This window comes from Geotrypetes seraphini, chromosome 5 (assembly GCF_902459505.1).
Source record: "Geotrypetes seraphini chromosome 5, aGeoSer1.1, whole genome shotgun sequence".
NCBI classification, from domain to species: domain Eukaryota; kingdom Metazoa; phylum Chordata; class Amphibia; order Gymnophiona; family Dermophiidae; genus Geotrypetes; species Geotrypetes seraphini.
Window position 1 is genome coordinate 113,156,778 of NC_047088.1, and position 23,386 is coordinate 113,180,163.

General features: G+C 43.9%; 1 protein-coding gene across 1 annotated transcript in view; it reads left to right on the plus strand.

Moving 5' to 3' along the window:
• COL18A1 (collagen type XVIII alpha 1 chain) overlaps positions 1-23,386 on the plus strand; it is a 585,697-nt gene that overhangs the window by 113,978 nt on the left and 448,333 nt on the right. Inside the window, exon 3 of the mRNA XM_033945055.1 lies at positions 21,838-21,921. Within this exon, the coding sequence (XP_033800946.1) occupies positions 21,838-21,921 (84 nt within the window). The remainder of the gene's footprint in view (positions 1-21,837; positions 21,922-23,386) is intronic.

Here is a 23,386-nt window from a genome sequence, read left to right on the forward strand (position 1 = left end):
CAAAAGCATGGTCAACTCTACAGAAGTTAAGGCTGCCATTCTGGATCAAGCAGGATGTACACAAGAAGCTTATTGACAAAGATTCCGAAAGGGATCTCTAGAAGCAAGAGAGTACCTAGAGTTATTTTTCTTTTGCATGCTCAAGGAAGTAGCTTGGAGGTGGTTGTAACTGGAAGGATTGTGAGGGCTGTCCTTGAACAGTTTCTTGTTGGCCTTTCCCTGCCTATGAAATAGTGGGTGCAGCAATACCTGAAATTGACACTGGAGAGAACCTTGAAAGTGATGGAGGTTATCTATCAAGCGCAACCAGTTTCTGACATTCTAAAGACACAAAGTGAGCTGTGAGTTCTGGAGGGTGAGGAGAGAAGGTGATGGTTGAGAATTCTAAGGACTGAAGGCTGCCCTTAAGCCTGTGGACTCAAGAGTGTTGGGGCAATGGAGACCCTCTTCATCAAAAACCCAACACCCTATTGCGATCCGTTCACAGGTACCCAACTTCCCCACTTGTTTCAGAAGTGGGGAGAGAAGACATATGGGATTGCCATGGGTTAAGTGAAAAGGCTATGGATGTGAACTTGCAGTTTTGTGGAAGCCTTCCACCCCAGATTCAGGAACTTTGTGCTGAACATCAAATAGAACAGGAGCCCCTTCCAGGCATTGATAGACTCCGGCAGTGTGAAGTCCCTCTAGTAGAGAGAATAGTCACCCGGCTACAAGTGAACTATGAGTAGACATTGACTTTGTCATGTGTACATGGGAAGCAAAGATGTATCTAGCTGTTCAAGCATTAATCAAAACCCTGGAAGGGCAAGTGCAGTTGGAAGGTGGGGGGTCTTGCTTTGACTTCCCTACTAGGACATGTTAGTTTTAGGGGTAAAATTTTATTTTTCAAACTTTACAATCTACTAGTGACCAAATTATGTAATTTTGCTTGCTGAAACATTAGAAGCTGCTGAAAGTAAGTTTTACCTACAACAAATATTTCTTGAAGTCAATGTGTAATTAAACTCTGGAATTTGTTGTCAGAGAATATGGTGAAAGCAGTTAGCTTAACAGGGTTTAAAAAAGGTTTGGATAATTTCCTGAAACAAAAGTCCATAAGCCATGATTAAAATGGCTTGGGGAAATACATTGCTTATTCCTAGGATAAGCAATAAAAAAACTGTTTTACTTCATGGGATCTTGTCAGGTACAGTTGGAAACAGGATACTGGGCTTATCCCAGGACAAGCAGACATGTGGATGATGTCATCCATGGAGTCCCAGTTCAAACAACTTTAAAAGTGTATTGCCACTTTAAGAACTTAAGGAAGTTTGCGAATTGCCCACACTGCGCATGTGTGAATGCTTTCCATCCAGCACAGACTCGCGGCTCCTCAGTTCTTAGTTTACCATGAAGCTAAGAAGTTGTGCCTCTGAATGTTGTTCAGCTTTTTCCCATTTGCCTTCCCGCTCACGTGTTTTTTTTTCTTAATTTGTGTTTGTTTTTCTTTTCAAACATTAAGTAGAAGAGGAACATTTTTTTCTCTCTTTTTTTTTCCTCGGGGGCTTTGGTTGCCGAGACCTTAGTTTTTCCTTAGCTATCGATTTAGCTGATGTGGTCTTTTTGACCATTTTTCAGGCCACTAATGGGCTTTTAAAAATAAAAAAAAAGTGTTGCAGGTGCCCATGGCCAACCTCTTTTCCCATCAGTGCTTTGAGTCCCTTTGTCCAGACCACTCTTGTGCTGAGTATACTACCCCACAGAACTGTTTGAGAAGCTTCAACAGGTAACATTATTCGGGACCGGCATGGGCATTGATCAGAAAACTTTGTTGGCGAAGATATTGACATCGACACTGATGTCAGGAGACATCGCTCCATCTGGTAAGCCAGCTTCCCAATCGGCATTGCAGTTCAACGTGCATCGAGTCTCTTGATACCGACTAAGCAGCAACGACCACCTTACAGCTTGCCTCAACCTCGAGGTGTGCATCCTTATTAAGGTCACCCTTTTTGAGGCAAGCCGCGACACTGTTGGTACCGGCAGATATGTCAGGTTCTGGTGTTTCCTTTCTGAGTACACTTTGATGCGCTGTTCTGAAGGGACTTGGGTGATTACCCCAGTATTGACTCCCTCAGTATCGGTCCAATCTAAGTACAGAGCTACCAGATTCTACGGTACCGCAGCTGTTTCTCTGGAGCGACATCGACAGACCCTGTCTAGGTATCGATCCTCTTACTATTGGTCTAGTTCATCATCGACAATCCAGTCAGCATTGTTCCTTCTCAGATACTTCGAAGAGAAAACATCGCTCCTTCACGTTCTTTGAAGAGAACAATAGCTTCGCATCATACATTTTTCTAGCGTCGGACCGGTACCGGTCTTGAACATAAGAATAGCTGCTGCTGGGTCAGACCAGTGGTCCATCATACCCAGCAGTCCGCTCATTCAGCACCCTAACTGAGACTAGCCCTACCAGCGCACGTTCTTGTTCAGCAGGAACTTGTCTAACTTTGTCTTGAATCCCTGGAGGGTGTTTCCCCCCCTATAACAGCCTCTGGAAGAGCGTTCCAGCTTTCTATCACTCTCTGGGTGAAGAAGAACTTCCTTACGTTTGAACGGAATCTATCCCCTTTCAACTTTAGAGAGTGCCCTTGCATTCTCCCTACCTTGGAGAGGGTGAACAACCTGTCCTTATCTACTAAGTCTATCCCCTTCAATACCTTGCATGTTTTAATTATGTCCCCTCTCAATCTCCTCTGTTCGAGGGAGAAGAGGCCCAGTTTCTCTAATCTTTCCCCGTATGGCAGCTCCTCCAACCCCTTAGCCATCTTAGTTGCTCTTCTCTGGACCCTTTCGAGTAGTACCGTGTCTTTCTTCATGTACGGCGACCAGTGCTGGATGCAGTATTCCAGGTGAGGGCGCACCATGGCCTGGTACAGCGGCATGATTACCTTCTCTGATCTGTTCGTGATTCCCTTCTTTATCATTCCTAACATTCTGTTTGCCCTTTTTACTGCCGCCGCACATTGCGTGGACGGCTTCATTGACTTGTCGATCAGAACTCCCAAGTCCCTTTCCTGGGAGGTCTCTCTAAGTATCGCCCCGGACATCCTGTATTTGTGCATGAGATTTTTGTTACCAACATGCATCACTTTACACTTATCCACATTGAACCTCATCTGCCATGTCCACCAATAGCTAAATCTTCTAAAAGACTTTTTCTCACTATATTTATTAGGCAGTTTGGGGAAAGAGCTACCACTCGACCTAGAAGCTGATTCTGTCTACAGTGTTGAATACTTGGAGGATTTAGATTGTGATCATCTTCCTAACAGACCTTCTCGGCTGTTCCTTTTTCTCAGCCTCTTCCTCAATCACTCAGACTGGACTCCAACTGTATTATCTCCATTGGAAACTGATAACCACATCTGGATTCAGTCATTCGAGAGGGATACTCTCTTTATCAGACCTTGGAAACACCCCTTACCATTAGGGGGCTCCCAGAAACTTTAAATGCCAGTCACTAATGGTAGAGTTGTTTAAAAAAAAAAAAAAAAAATCTACTCTACTCCTTCAAGACTCTATGCCTCAGTGCTACCATCATGTGAAAGGCGCACTATGGGCACATTTGACTGTCCCTTGTACCAGTATTCCATGTTGGTGATCAGAATGCCAAATCACAATTTCAATATCTCCAGCTATGTGAAGCATCTTGTTCGGAAATTGCCTTCTTGTAATGGATACCTTCCTTCTCAATGTCTACAGGAATCTCCTCATATCTCTCGATCCTTTTCCCTACCTAGAATGTATCGCGCTGAATCCACTTATCCATGGTCTAAGGAGGAATCTAACATGGGTGTAGAGTCTATAAAGTTAGATTCCTCCACATAGTATTCAGCAAGCAATTTAACATGTATCAAACGACTTGCGACTGCTTCAGGATTCCACCATGGGGCATAGAGCCTGTAAGGTTGCTCTTTCCTGTTGTTTCGATAGTAATGGTGAGATCTAACAGGGGTGTAGAGCCTATAAATTAGATTCCTGCCATATTAGAACCTTCCACTGTTTTATCCTCGAAGCAGGATCAATCGTGTGGTTTTTTTTCTTGCAACATGTCTTCCACTGTTTCATCAATGTTTATACATTACCTTTTCGAAGACATTCATTTCCTTTAAATCTTTTTCTCTACATCTGTTCGTTAATGAACATTCGCCACACTTTATACTCCATTTTTTTTATTCCAAAAGCCTGGAGGTTTGGGAGTGCCTGTAGGGGAGGAGGAGGCCACTACATTAAAAAAAAACCCAACCAACTTTTCGAGAATGACTTTCTCTTCATTTAATCATTATGAGGTACATAATGGAAACGAAAATACATCTAAAAAACGGCCTAAATCGGCACTTGGATGATCAAAAAGACAAAGTGCTGATAATCAAAATGGGTTTTAGATCTATTGGGGCATTTTTGAAGGAGTGGTTAGGGTGGGAGGTAGGTGGGATGTGGGCCGACCTAAACTTGGTTGTCCTGCAGCGATAATTGAAAGTTCAACAAGACTTCCTAGATGGAACTTATCCATTGTGACTTAGGTGAACTAGAAACAGGTATAAGTGCCCAGAAGGTATCCAAAGTGACCAGATAACCACTGTAGGGACAAAGTAAAGAACCTCACACACTCCCCCAGTGATCACTGCCCCCCTCCCCATAAAAATTTGAATTAAAAGTACATACCTGCCTCCAGAACATCAGCACCTGGCATAGGAAAGCCTAGTAGAGCTGCACAGTCAGAGGTGGGGTGGGCTAATGAGCCATAGAGGACCCAGGCTCAAAGCCACTCTAACCACTGCATTCATGGTGAAACATGCACCCACCCAAACCTCCCCAAACCCTGCTGTACTGCCATATAGGTGGCACCTGCAGCCATAAGGGCTATTGGGATGATAGGTGGGTATAGTAGGTTTTGGGGCTGTTTGCGGGGACTCACCATGACCTATATGGGAGTTGTGGTGAGATGTTTTTGTGGCACCCTTTTTGTGAAGTTCACAGCAGTGCCCTGTAAGTTGCCCCACTACTCTGTTGCCATGTCTGGGTGTCCAGTCCATCACTTTCCTAGTCCCTTCCACATCCTAAAGGTCTTGTTCTAGGTATTTGAGTTAGACAAATTTTTGGATGAGAATGGGGTATAAAGATAGCCGACTTAGCAGTCTGGATGATCAAACAGCTGGACGTAGAAGTAGATGATTCTAAAAAAAAAAAAAAAAATTGGATGTATTTTTCGAGAATCGACTTTGGACGTTTCTGACTTAACGGTAAGCCCAAAATGGACTTAGATGTTTTTTGGTTTTTTTTAATTATGCTGCTCCACGCCTCCAAACCTTCAACAGAGTCCCTTCTCAAGTCGACTCTTCTTCTTCGGGGGATAATACTTCTTTTCAAAGAAGAGTTTTCACATTTGCTGAGGAATCAGGGATTTTACTTCCAATATTTCCTCATTTCAAAAGGAGAAGGGAGGTCTACTGCCAATTGTAGACCTCAAGACCCTGATCAAATTTCCTCTACAGGGAAAACGAGTTTCATATGTTCCCTCTGATAACTTTATATTTCCTCTCAGGTCGCAATGACTGGCTATGCTCCCTAGATCTGGAAAGAAGTTTCTTCTCATATTCCAGTGGTTCCTAACTTCTGGAAATTTCTCAGAATTTCGATAGCGCATCATCATTATCAATATAGAGTCCTGCCTTGGCCTTGCATCCTTTTCCAGAATAGTCATCAAGGGCCTGGTTGTAGTAGCACCAGAGTTGCAGATAGGGTCTCCGCGTTTTTCCCTGGCTGGACAATTGGCTCATCAATGATCCAACCTTGTAAATGGGTCCTCACAGTGACAGTTCACAATTCTCTTCTTTCAGCACTGGGGATTTGAAATCTTTTTTACCAAATCCCAACTTTAATGTTCTAAAAATCTGTGATTTATTAGAGTTCTGCAGAGCACCTTTTTACTTCACACTGCTTTTCCCTCAGCATTGATTCAGCTTTGTGAGCAGACTTATGTTCTCCCATCAATCTTGGCCAGATATCTGATGGTACTCCTGGGTCACATGGCCTCCACGGTGCATATTACTCTGTTTAAGAGACTTCGTCTCCAGATTCCTCAATAGACTCTTGCATGTCCCATTATCTCAACATTTTGACATTCTCTGCAGTGCTGGATGACCTCTTTCTTTCTTTCCAGGGGAGTTTTGTTCCATACAGCTCCACATCAGAAAGTTCTGACCCTGCATTCATTCTCCTACAGCATTGAGAGAAAAGCGCTGCACTGCGCTACCGCTGGCTTTGCCGTCTTCTGTCCACTGCGGCCCGCCCTCTCTGACTACTTCCTGTTTCCGCTAGGGTTGGCCGCAGTGGACAGAAGACGCCGAAGCCAGCGGTAGCGCGGTGCAGCGCTTTTCTCTCAATGCTGCTTCTGCGATGCGTACAGTGGTGGAGCCTGTGGCAGTTTATGGCACGTGTGGCAGTTCCGGAGAACAGATGGAAAAAGGGCTGGACAGTGATAGTGACAGCAACACTGGTGATGACGTGAAGAAGCAGCAGTCCGAGTCAGCAAGGAAACCAAATCAGAAGGAAAACAGCGGTGCAGCGCTTTTCTCTCCATTTAAACGCGAGTGAGCCGGCGAGAAGGAGGAGATGGTGGTTTTGGCAGTGAGTGAGGGCAGGAGGGGGTAGTCGCCGGCTCTGTTGTGCTTTCCCGATCTGGCCGCCGCATACGCACTTTGGCCACGGACCTACGGATCATGGATTACAGATCACACAGGTCTGAGTGCGCATGCGCGGCTAGCGTTTTATTATATAGGATAAAATGATTTCTTTATTAGATTTCAAATTTTTCATGATCATAACAAATCATAGTATAATAACTGTACAATGGAAAAAATAATATCAATGCAAAAATGAATAATAGGAGAATAACATTATCTTGTACAGTTAGTCCACAATAATAATAAAGTGGAGTGGTGATAACAGAGTGTACATACTTAAATTTCTAAGGAAAAGAAAAAGATTCTTACAGAGTTTATGCCTGAAGATCTAATGGAGTACTGGTAGGAACAACTTCTTTGCTGGCTATAAATTTAATTAATTGTGATGCTTCAAAAAATATATATTTAACACCCTGGAGATTAATCAAACATTTGAAAGGATATCTAAGAATAAAAGTTGCCCCCAACTTTATGACCTGAGGTCATAGGAGCAAAAATTGCTTCCTCTTTTTTTGGGTAATCCTTGATACATCGGGAAACATTCCAATTTTCATATTCATAAACAATTTAGCCTGATGTTTAAAAAACATTTTTAACAACCATTCTTATCTGAGTCCAATGCAAACTGGATGAAAAGAATGGCAGAGGCTACCAGTTCCATCTCTGATTTTTCCAGGTAATTGGTTAAATCCAAACTGTCCATAGAGTGATCTTGCTGACCCTTCCTGGGTTTCTTCTTACTGGATGGTAAATAATAAACTTTAGATATTGGCAGATGATAAGATTCTGGAACTTTAAGAACCTCAGATAAATATCTCTTGAACATCTCAAGAAGTGTAATAGTAATTACTTTAGGAAAATTAATTAAACTGAGATTCTGCCATCTAGATAAATTTTCCAATATCTCAAGTTTAAAATTAATATTGTCACTATTTCTCATCATTAGTTGGCATTGGTTTTGTGATGGCCCGATTTTAGTCTCTTGATCTTTACTTCCAACTTCTCCACTCTATCTTATAATTTAGAAGACTCTGATAACACTCCAGCACAATGGGAAGTTAGGGTTTGTATCTGGGTCCCCAAAGACACTTGTAATGAGGAAATAGCTTCCCATTTAGAGTCCAGGTCAATAGTCAGTGGCTCCACCAAGGTTGAAATTGCAGCAATAGATTCTAAATCACTCAATTTCACAGTACCTTGATATAATTCCAGGCAAAGTGGGTCCTGCACTCCCCCTCCTATCTTCATGGCAGCATCAGATTGCAGCTAGGCTGAATAATCAACCTGCGATGTCTGTGCTGAGCAGGCATCTCTCTCTCCATGGTCTGCAGGTTGGGCTGCTCGTTTTTCCTCATTCCCTGTGTTGTCGACCCAGAGTAGATGGTTCGGGAACCGGTATACCCAGAGAATACCATGCAGGAAAATAGCGGGGAAGACTCACCGGATCATAGGCAAGACAGAAATCCTGATGGATTGACAGGGACACAAGAGGGAAGAAAATGCAAGAAAGTAACAGGCTGCAAACTCAAATGTATGTACACGAATGCAAGGAGCCTAAGGAATAAGATGGGGGAATTGGAAGCTATGAAATAAAAAGATAACCTTGATATCATCGGCATCACGGAAACATGGTGGAACGAGGAAAACATCTGGGACACTGTGCTACCAGGATACAAGAGCGGTTCAAAAAGGTGGGGGTATTGCCCTATACGTCAAAGAGGGAATTGAATCTACCGGTGAGAATACGCCGGAAACAAAGAATAAGTTAGAGTCTCTATGGATCAAAATTCCAGGAACGAATGGAAAGAAACGAAGATCGGTATCTACTACCGACCCCCAGGGCAGTCCGAAGAAGGAGGCAACGCATTTATCGTGGGTGACTTCAATTATCCAGGGATAGACTGGAACCTAGGCACCTCCGGCTGCGGTAGGGAGACCAAGTTCCTGGATGCTGTAGATGATTGCTTCCTGGAACAACTTGTCAAGGAAAATATGAGAGGAAATGCGATTCTGGACTTAATTCTAAATGGACTAAGAGGACCAGCACAAGGTGTAGAAGTATAAGGGACGGTGGGGAGCAGTGACCACAATATTGTCCGCTTCAACCTGGACACAGGGGCAAAACGTTGATCCAAAACAGCCACGGCACTGAACTTCCGAAAAGGGAATTACGAAGGGATGAGACTCATGGTGGGGAAGAAGATTAAGAAGAGGATAAGCACTGTAAAAACCTTAGAGCAAGTATGGTCCCTTTTTAAAGACACAGTCACTAAGGTGCAAAATCTATATATACTGCGTATCAACAAAGGATCCAAGAGAAAAAAGAACAAGGAACCGACGTGGCTCACTGTAGCGGTGAAGGAAGCGATCAGAGATAAGAAGACTTCGTTTAAGGAATGGAAAAGGTCAAAAACGGATGAAAACTGGAAAAAGCACAAACAGTATCAAAGCAGGCACTATAAGGTGGTAAGAGGGGCCAAAAGAGACTACGAGGAAAAAATAGCCAAGGAGGCGAGAAACTTCGAGCCATTCTTTCTATATATCAAGGGGAAATGACCCGTGAAGGAAGCGGTGGGGCCGTTGGATGACCATGGAATAAAGGGAGTGCTAAAGGAGGACAAAGCCATTGCCGACAAACTGAACACATTTTTTGCGTCTGTATTTACCTAAGAGGATATACACAACATACTGGAGGCCGACAGGCTATACACAGGAAACTGACAGGTTTGATGGTCAGTCTAGAAGAGGTATGCAGGCAGATTGATAGGCTTAAAAATGATAAATCCCCGGGACTGGATGGCATTCATCCGAGGGTAATCAAGGAACTGAAAGGGGGTATAGCTGAACTGCTTCAATTAATAGCCAATCTGTCAATCAAATTGGGAAGGATTCCGGAAGACTGGAAGGTGGCGAATGTTACGCTTATCTTCATGAAAGGTTCAAGGGGAGATCCAGGAAACCTTAAACCGGTGAGTCTGACCTCAGTACCCAGAAAGATGGTAGAGGTGCTAATAAAGAACCTTATCATTGATCGCCTTGACGAACATAATCTGATGAGGACCAGCCAGATCTTGCTTGATGAACTTGCTGCACTTCTTCGAGGGAGTAAAAGGATGATAGACAAGGGTGACCCGGTCAACATTGTATATTTGGATTTTCAGAAAGCATTTGAAAGGTTCCTCGTGAACGACTACTTCGAAAAATTGCGAGACATAGAATCGAGAGTGAAATACTCATGTGGATTAAAAACTGCCTGGTGGATAGGAAACAGAGTGGGGGTAAATGGACAGAACTCGGACTGGAAAAGCATCACGAGTGGAGTGCCACAGGGTTCGATGCTTGGACCTGTGCTCTTCAACATATTTATAAACGACCTGGAAATTGGTACGACGAGTGAGGTGATTAAATTTTCAGATGATACAAAGTTATTCAGAGTAGTGAAGACGCAGGAGGATTGCGAAGACCTGCAACGTGACATAAACACACTCGAGAAATGTGCCGTGACATGGCAAATGAGGTTTAATGTGGATAAGTTTAAAGTGATACATGTCGGTAACAAAAATCTTATACACGACTACAGGATGTCCGGTGCGGTATTTGGAGAGATCCCCCAGGAAAGAGACTTGGTAGTACTGATCGACAAGTCGATGAAGCCATCTGCGCAATGTGTGGCAGCGGCGAAAAGGGCAAACAGAATGCTGGGAATGATTACGAAGGGATCACAACAGATCGGAGAAGGTTATTATGCTGCTGTACCGGGCCATGATACGCCCTCACCTGGAATACTGCATCCAGCACTGGTCGCCGTACATGAAGAAGGACATGGTACTACTAAAAGGGTCCAGAGACGAGTGACTAAAATGGTTAAGGGGCTTGGAGGAGTTACCGTACGGTGAGAGATTAGAGAAACTGGGTCTCTTCTCCCTTGAAAAGTGGAGACTGAGAGGGGACATGATCAAAACATTCAAGATAATGAAGGGAATAGACTTAGTAGATAGTAACATAGTAACATAGTAGATGACGGCAGATAAAGGCCCGAATGGTCCATCCAGTCTGCCCAACCTGATTCAATTTAAATTTTTTTTTTTTTTTAATTTTTAAATTAAATTAAATTTTTTTCTTCTTAGCTATTTCTGGGCAAGAATCCAAAGCTTTACCCGGTACTGTGCTTGGGTTCCAACTGCCGAAATCTCTGTTAAGACTTACTCCAGCCCATCTACACCCTCCCAGCCATTGAAGTCCTCCCCTGCCCATCCTCCACCAAATGGCCATACACAGACACAGACCGTGCAAGTAACTGGCCTAGTTCAATATTTAATATTATTTTCTGATTCTAAATCTTCTGTAAGTAGGTTGTTCATCCTCTTTAAGGTAGAGAGAACAAGAGGGCACTCTCTCAAGTTAAAAGGGAATAGATTCCGTACAAACATAAGGAAGTTCTTCACCCAGAGAGTGGTGGAAAACTGGAACGCTCTTCCGAAGGCTGTTATAGGGGAAAACACCCTCCCAGGATTCAAGACAAAGTTAGACAAGTTCCTGCTGAACTGGAACGTACGCAGGTTGGGCTAGTATCAGGGCACTGGTCTTTGACCTGGGGGCTACCACGTGAGTGGACTACTGGGCACAATGGACCACTGGTCTGACCCAGCAGTGGCAATTCTTATGTTTGTCACGCCCAGGAAGGGAGTATAACCGATCCGGAACTCTTCGTTCTTCTGGAGAAAGACTGACTGCCTCGAGGGCTTTTCTTCCAGCCTTACAGTCAGTCCCCGCTCCATAAAGGCGTCCATGAGACCAGACAAATGTTGGGCAGACCCGAGTTTGACAGGAAAGACCTGGGTCTTAGCCTTCCTCTTTACCATTGATAAGGTAAGAATTTCTCCCTTGGCATCCTGTCGAGCGCTTCAGGCAACCATCTTAGTCAGTCTCTGCCCCCTGCTCCTCATAATATATTTTTGAAAGCAGTATGCATTCAAGAACAGCAGTATTCTCTTGCAGATGAATTCAGCAGGTTTCTCCAGCCACATGAGTGGACGCTCAACTCAGCAGGTCTGCATCACATATTCTCTCTTAGGGGGACTTCTTAGATAGACCTGTTTATGTCCCCTCCCCATATTCACAAGTTGCCTCAATTTTGCCCCAGGCAACATTCTCCCCAACGCTTGGAACCTGATGCATTTCTTCTGGATTGGTCACACAAGTTTCTTTATGTGATTCCTCCAATCCTCCTCATCTTAGAGACGCTTGTCAAGCTCAAGTAGGAATTGTCCACCGTGATTCTGTTGGCCCTCGGTGACCCAGGCATCCTTGGTTCTCCCTTCTACCTCAGCTCAGTATCAAGGAACCAATGCCTCTTCAGACTTTTCCATCTCTTCTAACGCAGAGTCACATGTATCTTCTGCATCTCAATCTACAAGCTTTACACCTGACAGCTTGGTACCTCTCGGGCTGACATGGACTGAGTTTCATCTTTCTCATCCTGTCAGACGTATCTTAGAAGCGTCATGAAAACCGTCTATGCAGCAGTGTTACCAGCAGAAATGGACATGGTTTTCCACTTGGTGTACTTTTCATCATCATGATGCTATATCCACCTCTAGATCTGCAATATTGGATTTTTTCTGCATTTATCCAATTTAGGCCTCAAGACCACTTTGCTTCGAGTTCATCTCATTGCTATCAACGCTTTTCACAGCCCAGTTGATGGTAAACCTCTAACTGCTCATCTTGTTGTGTCCAGATTCATTAACAGACCTTTTCAAAGTCAAACCACCTCTCAAACCATCTCTAGTTTGGAATCTCAGTGTTGTTCTCTCTAGACTTATGAAGTCTTTTGAACTAGTGTCTTTGGCTTATCTGAAATACCTCACTTGGACAGTGTTTTTTTTTCTTCTCTCTTACCTCTGTTCGAAGAATGAGTGAACTTAAAGCACTGGTGGCAGATCCACAGTATTTCATCATGACAAAGTTGTGCTTCACACCCATCCAAAGTTCCTTTAAAAATAGCCACGGAAGTTCATCTAAATCAATCTACTGTACTTCCACGGTTCTGTCCTAAAACTTTTTCTCATTCTGGAGAAACGGCTCTTCATACTCTCATTTAAAATGAGTTTAAGAACATAAGAATTTCTGCTGCTGGGTCAGACCAGTGGTCCATCACGCCCAGCAATCCGCTCACGCGGCGGCCCCCAGGTCAAAAACCTGTGCCCTAACCGAGACCAGCCCTACCTGCATTCGTTCCGGTTCCGCAGGAACTTGTCCAGCCTTGTCTTGAATCCCTGGAGCGTGTTTTCCCTTATAACAGACTCTGGAAGAGCATTCCAGTTCTCCACCACTCTCTGGGTGAAGAAGAACTTCCTTACGTTCGTATGGAATCTATCCTCTTTTAACTTCAGAGAGTGCCCTCTTGTTCTCTCTACCTTGGAGAGGGTGAAAAACCTGTCTTTATCTACTGTCTATTCCAGTGGTCTCAAACTCAAACCCTTTGTGGAGCCACATTTTGGATTTGTAGGTACTTGGAGGGCCGCAGAAAAAAATAGTTAATGTCTTAATAAAGAAATGACAATTTTGCATGAGGTTAAACTCTTTATAGTTTATAAAACGTTCCTTTAACAGTTAAAAGGAAAGATATATAAACTATAAAGAGTTTTACCTTATGCAAAATTGTCATTTCTTTAATAAGACTTTAACTATTTTTTCTGCGGCCCTCCAAGTACTCTATTTTTTCTGCAGCACTCGCATTTAAAGTTTAATATCTTTTCTTTCTCAAAACTGGCACATTTCAATCACTAAATTGAAAATAAAATCATTTTCCTACCTTTGTTTGGTAATTTCATGAGTCTCTGGTTGCACTTTATTCTTCTGACTGTGCATCCAATATTTCTTCCCTTCTTTCAGCCTCCTGTATGCTTCCTCTCCTCCAGACCTCATTCCCTCCCCCAACTTTTTCTTTCTTTCTCTATGTCTGTCTTTCTCTGATTCTGTGTCCCATTTTTTGCTTTGTTTCTGGCTCCCTGTCCCTCCCCCTTCTTTCTTCCTTCCTGCCCTCCCCCATGCCACCGCCGCCGGGAAATAGGCTGCTGCTGCCGCCATCGGGAACAGGCCGAGATCTTCATGCTTCTCTTCTCCATGGGGCCGACCGCTCGACGTCAATTCTAACATCGGAAAGGACTTTCCGGGCAGCCAGGCAGCGATTGGCTAGCCAGAACGTCCTCTCGACGTCAGAATTGACATCGGGCGGCGAGAGAAGCAGGGAGATCAAAGAGCACGGTGCCGGCCTGTTCCCCGATGGCAGCGGTGAGAAGGGAAGGGAATCAGGTTGGGCACCACTGCTCTAGACGAGCCACACTCTAGGGAGAACAGTGGAGGGTGGCCAGCTGTGCGGACCGCCCCCCCCTTGGTACGCCACTGGAGCAGCAGCGTGTCTGGCCAGCTCGTTCCGTTCAAAGCTGCGGGTGGCGGCTCCTTACGAGATCCGCGCCTGCGTCTGAAGCCTCTCTGATGTTGTGATGTCAGAGAGGCTTCCGATGTAGGAGTGGATAGCGCAAGGAGCTACCAACCCACGACTTTGAACGGAACGAGCCGGCCAGACATGCTGCTGCTCCAAAAGGAAGAGAATGATCCAGTCCAGACCGTGGGCCGCAAATAAAACCTGGAGAGCCACATGCGGCCCGCGGACTGCGTGTTTTTGACCGCTGGTCTATTCCCTTCATTATCTTGAATGTCTCGATCATGTCCCGTCTCAGTCTCCTCTTTTCAAGTGAAAACAGGCCCAGCTTCCCTAATCTCTCACAGTACGGCAAGTCCTCCAACCCCTTAACCATTTTAGTCGTTCTTCTCTGGACCCTTTCGAGTACTACCGTGTCCTTCTTCATGTACGGCGACCAGTGCTGGATGCAGTATTCCAGGTGAGGGCATACCATATCCCAGTACAGCGGCATGATAACCTTCTCCGATCTGTTCGTGATCCCCTTCTTGATCATTCATAGCTTGAGCTTCCTACTTACAGAGAATTCAGCCACAAAGAGCATCTCCTCAACTTTTGTCTCCTTTGTCCCTAATAAGTTTGGACGTCCTGTATCCAAGAGAACTATCTCTACAGGGTTAGTGGTTTGTATCCTTTTCTCTTATGCTCAGGCTGGGCTGCAACTAGGAGTTACTTCACAATCCACAAGAGTCAAGCTAAGGCAGCTTCTCTTGCTTTCCTACGCTCTACTCCTATTGATGAAATATGTAAAGCTGCTGCTTGGTCCTCAGTTCATATATTCACATCTTACTACTATCTGGAATTTAATTCCAGATGGGAGGGTCACTTCAGCCAAGCAGTATTGTAAAATTAATTTTCTTAATGGTCAACACTCCCTCCATCCCATTCTAGTAAACTAGGGAGTCCCACAAGTGAGAATATGGTGCCTACTTGTCCTGTGATAAAGCACAGTTATTTACCGTAATAGGTGTTATCCAGGGACAGCAGGCAGATATTCTCACAACCCACTCACCTCCCCTAGTTGGCTTCTTACCTTGCTTATGTAAATGAGGAGCCGCAAGCCTGCATCGGGAGGGAAGACACTTGCGCATGTGTGGTATGGGCAGTTCGAGAACTTTCTTAAGTTCTTAAAGTGGGGATGCACTTTTAAAGCTGTCTGTACCGGGGCTCCGTGGATGATGTCACCCACATGTGAGAATATCTGCCTGCATCCCTGGATAACACCTGATATAGTAAGTAACTGTGGTTTAATGGACTTTTGTCTGTCCCAATATGACAACTCTTATGATCTTAAATCACAGTTGAAATATGTACATACAGATAGTCTAAATTGCATCTCATATAATTGTCTTTAAAATGTCATTTATGCTGTAAATTTAATGTTTAACAAAAATCTGCAAAGAGACAATATCTTGTTTGCTTCTGTTTTGACTCATTAGCTACCTGCTAAGTTATCTCATGTCCTGATTGTACATATGACCAGCAGCATCAGTTGTCATTTTTACATACTTTTCTATGGATTGATTGTGTGACAGCCAGTCTGGAACCACCATGGGCTTGCTCAGAAATGACTTGATACCTATAGCATGACAACAGCAGAGAAGAGGAGACTCAGGGCTCCTTTTACAAAGGTGTGTTGGGGCTTAACGCGCGGAATAGCGTGCGCTAGACCTTAATGCCAGCATTGAGCTGGCGTTATTCTCGAAGCATATTGCGCGGTGTAGCGCGTGGTAATTTTGTGCTTGCGTTAAAAACGCTAGCACACCTTAGTAAAAGAAGCCCTCAGACTCTGGAGCTCCATTCATGTAATTGGGTAAATGCAGTGTTGATGGATGGTGTTTTCCTGGGTCTCACCCTGCTGTCTCCAAGCTGTCTCTTCTCATCTCCTTTACCTCTGAATTTCAATATCTTCTCCACTGCATCTCTCCTGTTCCTCTTCACTGGACACCATAGCTTGCAGAGCAGATTCACTATAACCATACATAAGAACATAGCAGTTGCCATACTTGGATAGACTGAAGATCCATCAAGCCCAGTATCCTGTTTCCAACAGTGGATAACCCAGGTCACAAGTATCTGGCAAGATCCTAAAGAGAAAAACAGATCTGCGGCTGCTTATCCTAGGAATAAACAGTGAATTTTCCCATCTTAATAACGACTTATGGACTTTTCTTTTAATGGGGGATGGGCTGGGGAGGGCTTCAATGGCTGGGAGGGTGTAGATGGGCTGGAGTAGATTTTAACGGAGATTTCGGTAGTTGGAACCCAAGCACAGTACCGGGAAGAGCTTTGGATTCTTTCCCAGAAATAGCTAAAAAAAAAAAAATTTAAAAATTTAAATTGAATCAGGTTGGGCAGACTGGATGAACCATTCGGGTCTTTATCTGCTGTCATCTACTATGTTACTATGAAATATTTTCTCTGGTTTGTTTTAAATCTGCTACTCAGGCCTAGATTCTTAAAAGATTGCGTTTAAAAACAACGGGCTGCTATCGCAGCCATACTTGTAGCGAAGTTTAAAAAGCGAGTCATTCTCCAAAAAACACTCATGTAAATGAGGCTAGTGAAGAGTAGCGAAGACTCCCTAAATTTGCATATGCCTATCACTGGTGAAAGCAATGGGCACATGTGCAAAACCACAACAGCAGCGAGAGAGATATTCAATCTCTCCCGCTGCTAACCAACACCCTCCACTCCCTGCAGCAGGAGAGATGCCCACTCTCTCTTGCTGCCAAGCGAATCTCCACCCCAGCAGTGGGAGAGATGCCCATTCTTTCCCACTACCAAGCGATTTTCCCCCCCCCCCAGCAGCAGGAGAGATGCCCACTCTCTCCCACTGCATCATCATCCCCCCCCCGCCTTCAACCCCTCTCCTCTGTACCTTTAATTAGATGGATGACCAGAGGGATGTCTTCTAATCTAATCTAATCTTCCATATGTGAGTTGCACAAACCTATACAAGCTCAAGGCAACAGATCAAAGAGGAAGAAGGAAACTAGAGGGGACGACGACATGGAAGAAGTAAGGGGAGGGGCCTAGAAGTAGGGGGTGCAATACAGAAGCTGAAACAGTTAAATGTCAAAGAGGTGGGTCTTTAGGTTATTCCTGAATGCGATGTAGTTTGTCTCTTTCCTGATTGCTTCTGGGAGGTCATTCCAGGTTTTTACACCCAGATAGGTTATCATAGAGTGGAAAATTTGCTCTCTTCCAAAATGGGCCTTCCACTCCCCGGTGCATCCTAGATCCTTTTTCTGGACGGTGATTCCTAATGTGGAACCCTGTATCACATAGCTATAGTTCAGGTTCCTCTTTCCCACTTGCATTACTTTGCACTTGCTGACATTAACCTTCATCTGCCTTTCTAACGTCTAGTCTCCATCTCATCTTACAATTTTTCACATTCCTTTTGTAACAATTTTGAACAACTTTATCTTACTAGCAAATGTAATTATCTCACTAGTTATTCCCATCTCTAGATCTTTGATAAATATGTTAAAAAGCAGCAATCCCGGCATAGACCCCGGGGGAACCCTGCTATTTACCCTTTTAAATTGAGATTACTGACCATTTAACCCTAATCCTTTTACTTTTAACCAGTTCTTAATTCATAATAGGACATTACCTCCTATCCCATGACTTTATAATTTCCTCAGAAGTCTTTCATAAGGTACTTTGTCAAATGCGTTTTGAAAATCCAGATATAGAATATTGACTGTCTTACATTTATCTACATGTTTATTCACCTCTTCCAAGAAATATAGTAGATTGGTGAGGCAAGATTTCCCTTGATTAAATCCATGTTGGCTTTCTCTCATTAATCCATACTTATGTAAATATTCTGTAAGTTTATTCTTTATAATAATCTCTACCATTTTGCCTAGCACTAAGGTCTAGTTTCCCTGATCATCTCTGGACCCTCTTTAAAAATTGGTGTTAAGTTAGCCACCCTCTAGTCTTCCGATACCATGCTGGATTTTAAAGATGACTTGCAGAGCTACTGTTAGCGATTTGTAATTTTATTTTTCAGTTGTATCAATACTCTGGGATGTATACCATGTAGTCAAGGTGATTTGATTCTCTTCACTTTGTCAAGTTGCCCCATTACATAGATAGACATTTGTTTGCTTCTCTGACTCATCAGCCCTGAATACCATTTCTGGCATCAGGGGTGCCTGCACTTCCAAATTTTAATAAAATTTGATGGATCGCTTATTTGTAATTCAAAACGCTGAACAAATCTAAAAACATGTAGTACATTTCTCAGTGCGGCGAGATGACATTAGTAACATAAGTCAAACAATAAAACAAAACAGATCCAATGGGAAAATGGGGAAGGAACTATAATATTTGACAGTAAAGGAGACAAATAAGGGTAAAACAATAGGGAGAGTAAAGCTACTTTTAAAATGACCAAGTCAAAATGATCTACCAATAATAACATTATAAAAAAACACAAAGCACACTGTATGCAGAGAAAAAGTTAATTATCATTTATATTTGGGGGGTTTTCAAAGAGGTCAAGGAAGATGACTTTAAAATCTGCAATGTCACCTCAGTAACAGCTATACAAAAATAGACAAATAAACCCTCCCCCCCTTTTACTAAACTGCGATAGTGGTTTTTACATTACATTACATTAGTGATTTCTATTCTGCCATTACCTTGCGGTTCAAGGCGGATTACACAAGAGTTGTCAGGTTACAAGAGTTGTAACATTACATGAGAATTGTCGTAAGCATTACATTAGAATTACATAAGAATTGTCGAGAACTTAAGAAGTAACATGTTGGGTAATTAGAAACATTTTAGATTAGATATGGATGGAATGTGTAGTAGGTGGAGTGAGGGAAGGAACTGGTTGTGTTAAGCAGGTTTTATGTGTTTTTAGTGCAGGGAGCTGCACTGAATGCCCTGCGCTGCTCCTGACGCTCATAGGCTCTCTGCGCTTAAAATCGCTATCGCGGTTTAGTAAAAGGGGGCCATAGTGCAAAATATAGACAGCAGATATAAATTCTCAAAATGGACACATTTTGATCAGTAAATTGAAAATAGTTCAAGTTCAAGTTTATTAATATTTGATGAATCGCTTATTAGAATTACTAAGCGATGAACAAAATTGAAAATAGGGTATTTTACAAAAGAACTAACATATTAACAAAATTCTTTCATATTATACATACATGAGTAGGGAGGGAAAGAGGAATAGTTACAATTTTTGTCTTAGTAGAAAGAACAAGAAGGAAAAAACAAAAGGGAAAGGGGATAGTTAAAACTTTGGTATATTTTAAGATTTTTATTGAAGGTTTAGGTATTAAAAGCATCATTAAAAAGATAAGATTTTAAAGATTTTTTGAACAAATAAAATCATTTTTCCTACCTTTGCTGTCTGGTGATTTCAAGGTTCATAGTCATTTGCGCGTGAGACACCAGCGCGCTGCCAATCGAGCACAGACACCAGCGCACCACGGGAAAATTTACTTTTAAAGAGCTCCGAAGCGGGGTTTGAGTGGGGAACCCCCCACTTTACTTCATACTGTTTGTGCTGCCTTTAGGGGGGAGGTTGGAACCCTCCATTATAGAGAAAATGGAACTTTTTCTGATTTTTTTGGGGAAAAGTTCCATTTTCTCTATAATGTGGGGGTTGCACCCCCCCACACACCCCCAATGGCAGCACGAACAGTATGAAGTAAAGTGCTATCGCCCCCACACACACCCCGTCTGAGCTCTTTAAAAGTAAGTTTTCCCGCGGCGTGCTGGTGTCTTGCGCCAAATTGTCTACAGTCGATTGTTGGCACGCTGATGTCTCGAGCGCTTTTGTCCCGTCACCAATTTCATGAGTCTCTGGTTGCACTTCTTTTTGAATGTGCATCTAATATTTCTTTCTTTTTGCCTCCTGCATGCTTCCTCTCCTCCAGACCTCATTCTATTCCCCAACCAACATCTCTCTGTTTCCCTCCATGAGTCCAGCTTTTCTTCCTCTCTCCTCCGCCCCTATTGGCAACAAGTCTCTCTCTCTCTCTCTCTCTCTCTCTCACTGTCCATCTGTCTTGAGAGATCCAGGCCTCTCTCCCACCCCCTCTCCTGTCACATCCAACATTTCTCCCTCTCTCATCCCCTGGATCATGTGCAGCATTTTTCACCACTGCCCATCAGCCCCATGCTCATTCTCCTGTCATCCCTCTCCAGCACCATGCCACATCTCTCCCTCCATTACTATGTCTAACCTTCCACCCTCTTGCAATACCCTTCATTTTGTCCCTCTATTCCCTTTCCACCACCATATCTAACATGCTTCCCTCTCATCCTTCTCTCCCCATGCATCTCCCTCTCCTCTCTCTCTGACCAATTTTCCTTTCTTCCGTTCCCCATGTGCCACCATCTTTCCCTCTCATTCACATCCTACAATTCATCTTTTCTATTCCCTCCCTCCTGTGTCCCAAGTTAGTACCCCCTTCCTCCCTCTCTAATGTGTCCCATGTTCATGCCCCCTCCCTTTCATCTGTGTCAAGTTTGTGCCCCCTTCCTGCACGTAAGTAGCTGCCCATCCATAGAAGCCGCCACTGCCTCTGGGGATCCCACCTTCCTGCCCGCCCTCTGCTGCTGCCGGGATCCTTCCCTCCCTGCCCATTTCCCCTCACCCAAAGCCGACCCAGTTCTTGTTTGAGCTGCATTTGCTCCTTCTGTCTGCAGCAGGGATGGCGCAAGCAGCGATTCATACGGGATCTCTGGTGGCGACTGCCTCTACGGACGGGCGGGAATTGGTGGCCAGGCCACGGACCCCCAACAAGCGGCCCGCATACCCCTAAGGGTACGCATACTACATGTTGAGAAACACTGCTATAGGAGATCAATCTCAGCTTTTCTGTTCAAGGTCCTTTCAGTCCTAGCTACACCACAGCTCTACCCCAAGAAATTCCTTTGTACTACTCTACCTTTGTACCTTTCCCTATCACTCTTGCGCAATCATCTGCTCTTTCTGTGCTGGTGCTTTTTCATCTGCTTCCTTGTCTTGAAAATTTCAAATTTTTATGTGTGTCCTTTCCCTTGTTTTTAATTATCCTTGTTTTGGTTTAAAAAAAAAAATAAAATTGGTAACCGCTTTGGTACTAAAGCGGTATATCAAACCATAATAAACTTGAAACTTGAGAACTGTATCAGCACCCCACAGCCCCACAGCCCTTGTTTGGCACTTGCAGTTATATGCAGCTCACTAAATCACTCTACTGGCCTGAAGAGCTCCTGCAGGCTAGGAAGTATGGAGGAAGAGATGGAGAAAAAAAAATGCTGTTGCTGGTAGTGACTGGTCTACTTTAACCTTTTCCCTACCAGTGATTCCGACTGATGGGTGGAAACATTTCACAGCACTCTTATGCTGCCACTGCAACACACTGGTTCGGAAATGCTGATCTAAAGTCATAATCTGGCCACTCTTTCATGAGCAGATATATTTATAAAGTGATCAGAATAATAATCTTGTGGGCCTCTTTTTGTTGTATATAAGGGACATTATTTACTGCTTAGTCTGAGACTTGTCCATTTCAAAGTATCTTAACTGGTATTAGCTGAAGGAGTTGAAGCATCATTTATCTAAATCTTTGCCTTTATTTTGTTTTTCAGGGTGTAATAGCAGATTTAAAGGTGAAATCAGGTGCACGGCTGGCAGAGCTGCAGTGTGAAGAAGAGGATGATGATGCAGAAGGGGTAAATTTCCAATGAACGTGTCCTTGTATAACTCTTTAGCAGTTGGAGATTGTGGGGACTATGTCTATCTAACACCTGGCAACTTAGGGCAGGAGAGGGGTGTCCATCCTATAATTAGTGATTGTAGCTTTTGGATCTGTTCTATACCTGGTAACCGTGTCCTCTTTACTCCTCAGAGAGCAGGGAGCTCTGGAAACCAAAGGTTTAGGGTTGACCATGTGTTATCCTCATTCTGTAGAGACTAAGGGGAAGATTCTCAAATGTTCGTAGTAAACTCCGACAGGCCACTACAGTAACAATTTAAAAAAGGCAAGCCATTCTTATAAAAACGTGCAGAGTCAAGAAGGATCTCTAAATTTGCATGTGCTGATCGCTGCTGATAGTGATCGGCACATGTGCAGAATAAACATACAAATAAATTTTTTTTAAAAGACCTGAAATTGAAGATCGGCAGAAGGGATGCCCACTCCCTCCCGCCGTTGCCATCAAACAAACCCCGGTGACATGCCCCCCCTACTGGCAGTGGTAGAGATGCCCACTCCCTCCCACTGTCAAGCAACCCCCCCTCTAGCACCCTCCCCAGCAGCAAGAGGGATGCCCGTTGCTGCCACCTTCATACTCTTGACAGACCTCCTACGACCCTCCATCCCCTCATTGTTTACGAAGGCTGACTAGAGGGTTGCCTTCTACCTCCAGCCAGCAGGCCTGCCTCTTCAAAATGGTGGGCCCTCTCCTCCCTGGTGCATCCTGGAATGTGCCAGGGAGGGACCTAAGACTGATTGGCCCAAATTGCTTAAGGCTTCTCTCATAGGAGGGGCCTTAAATAACTTAGGCCAATCTGAGCTTTAGGCTACTCCTCGGTGCATTCCAGGATGCACCAAGAAAGGGAAGGCAAACCATTTTGAAGAGGCAGGCCAGCTGCCCAGAGATAGGAGGCATTCCTCTGGCCAGCCTTCATAAACAAGGTAAGGTGGGTGGGGGGATCATCAGGGGTGTGGTGTAGGGACGGAGTGGACATCCCTCCCGCTGTTGGGGGGGGTGCTTTATGGCTGCGGCAAGCGCGTGAGGGTTGCTTGACAGTGGCAAAATTTTCTGGCAGGTCTGAGTTGTCAAGTCTTACTTTCCTTTCAATGCCTGAGCCTATCGACACTCAGGCACTGACCAAAAAGTAAGGCTAGTATAGGTCAGTCCTACCAGAAAATTCTGCTCGCAAATTTAGGACAGCGAGGTTAGGGCATCTCTGCGATAATATAAAATGAATGACCTCATTGTAACATATTTGCATGGCAAAATCAGAGACTACTGGGAAGCTTGGAAAAGACCATGGTAAGCCGTTTTGATAATTCACCGCTAAAATACATGAATGCTAAACTGGCTGGTACCAGTTTAATGACCACGTTAAAGTTTTGAGAATCTTCCACTCTGTGAGAGACCTGTGTCCCTCTGATAGTGAAATATTTTCTAT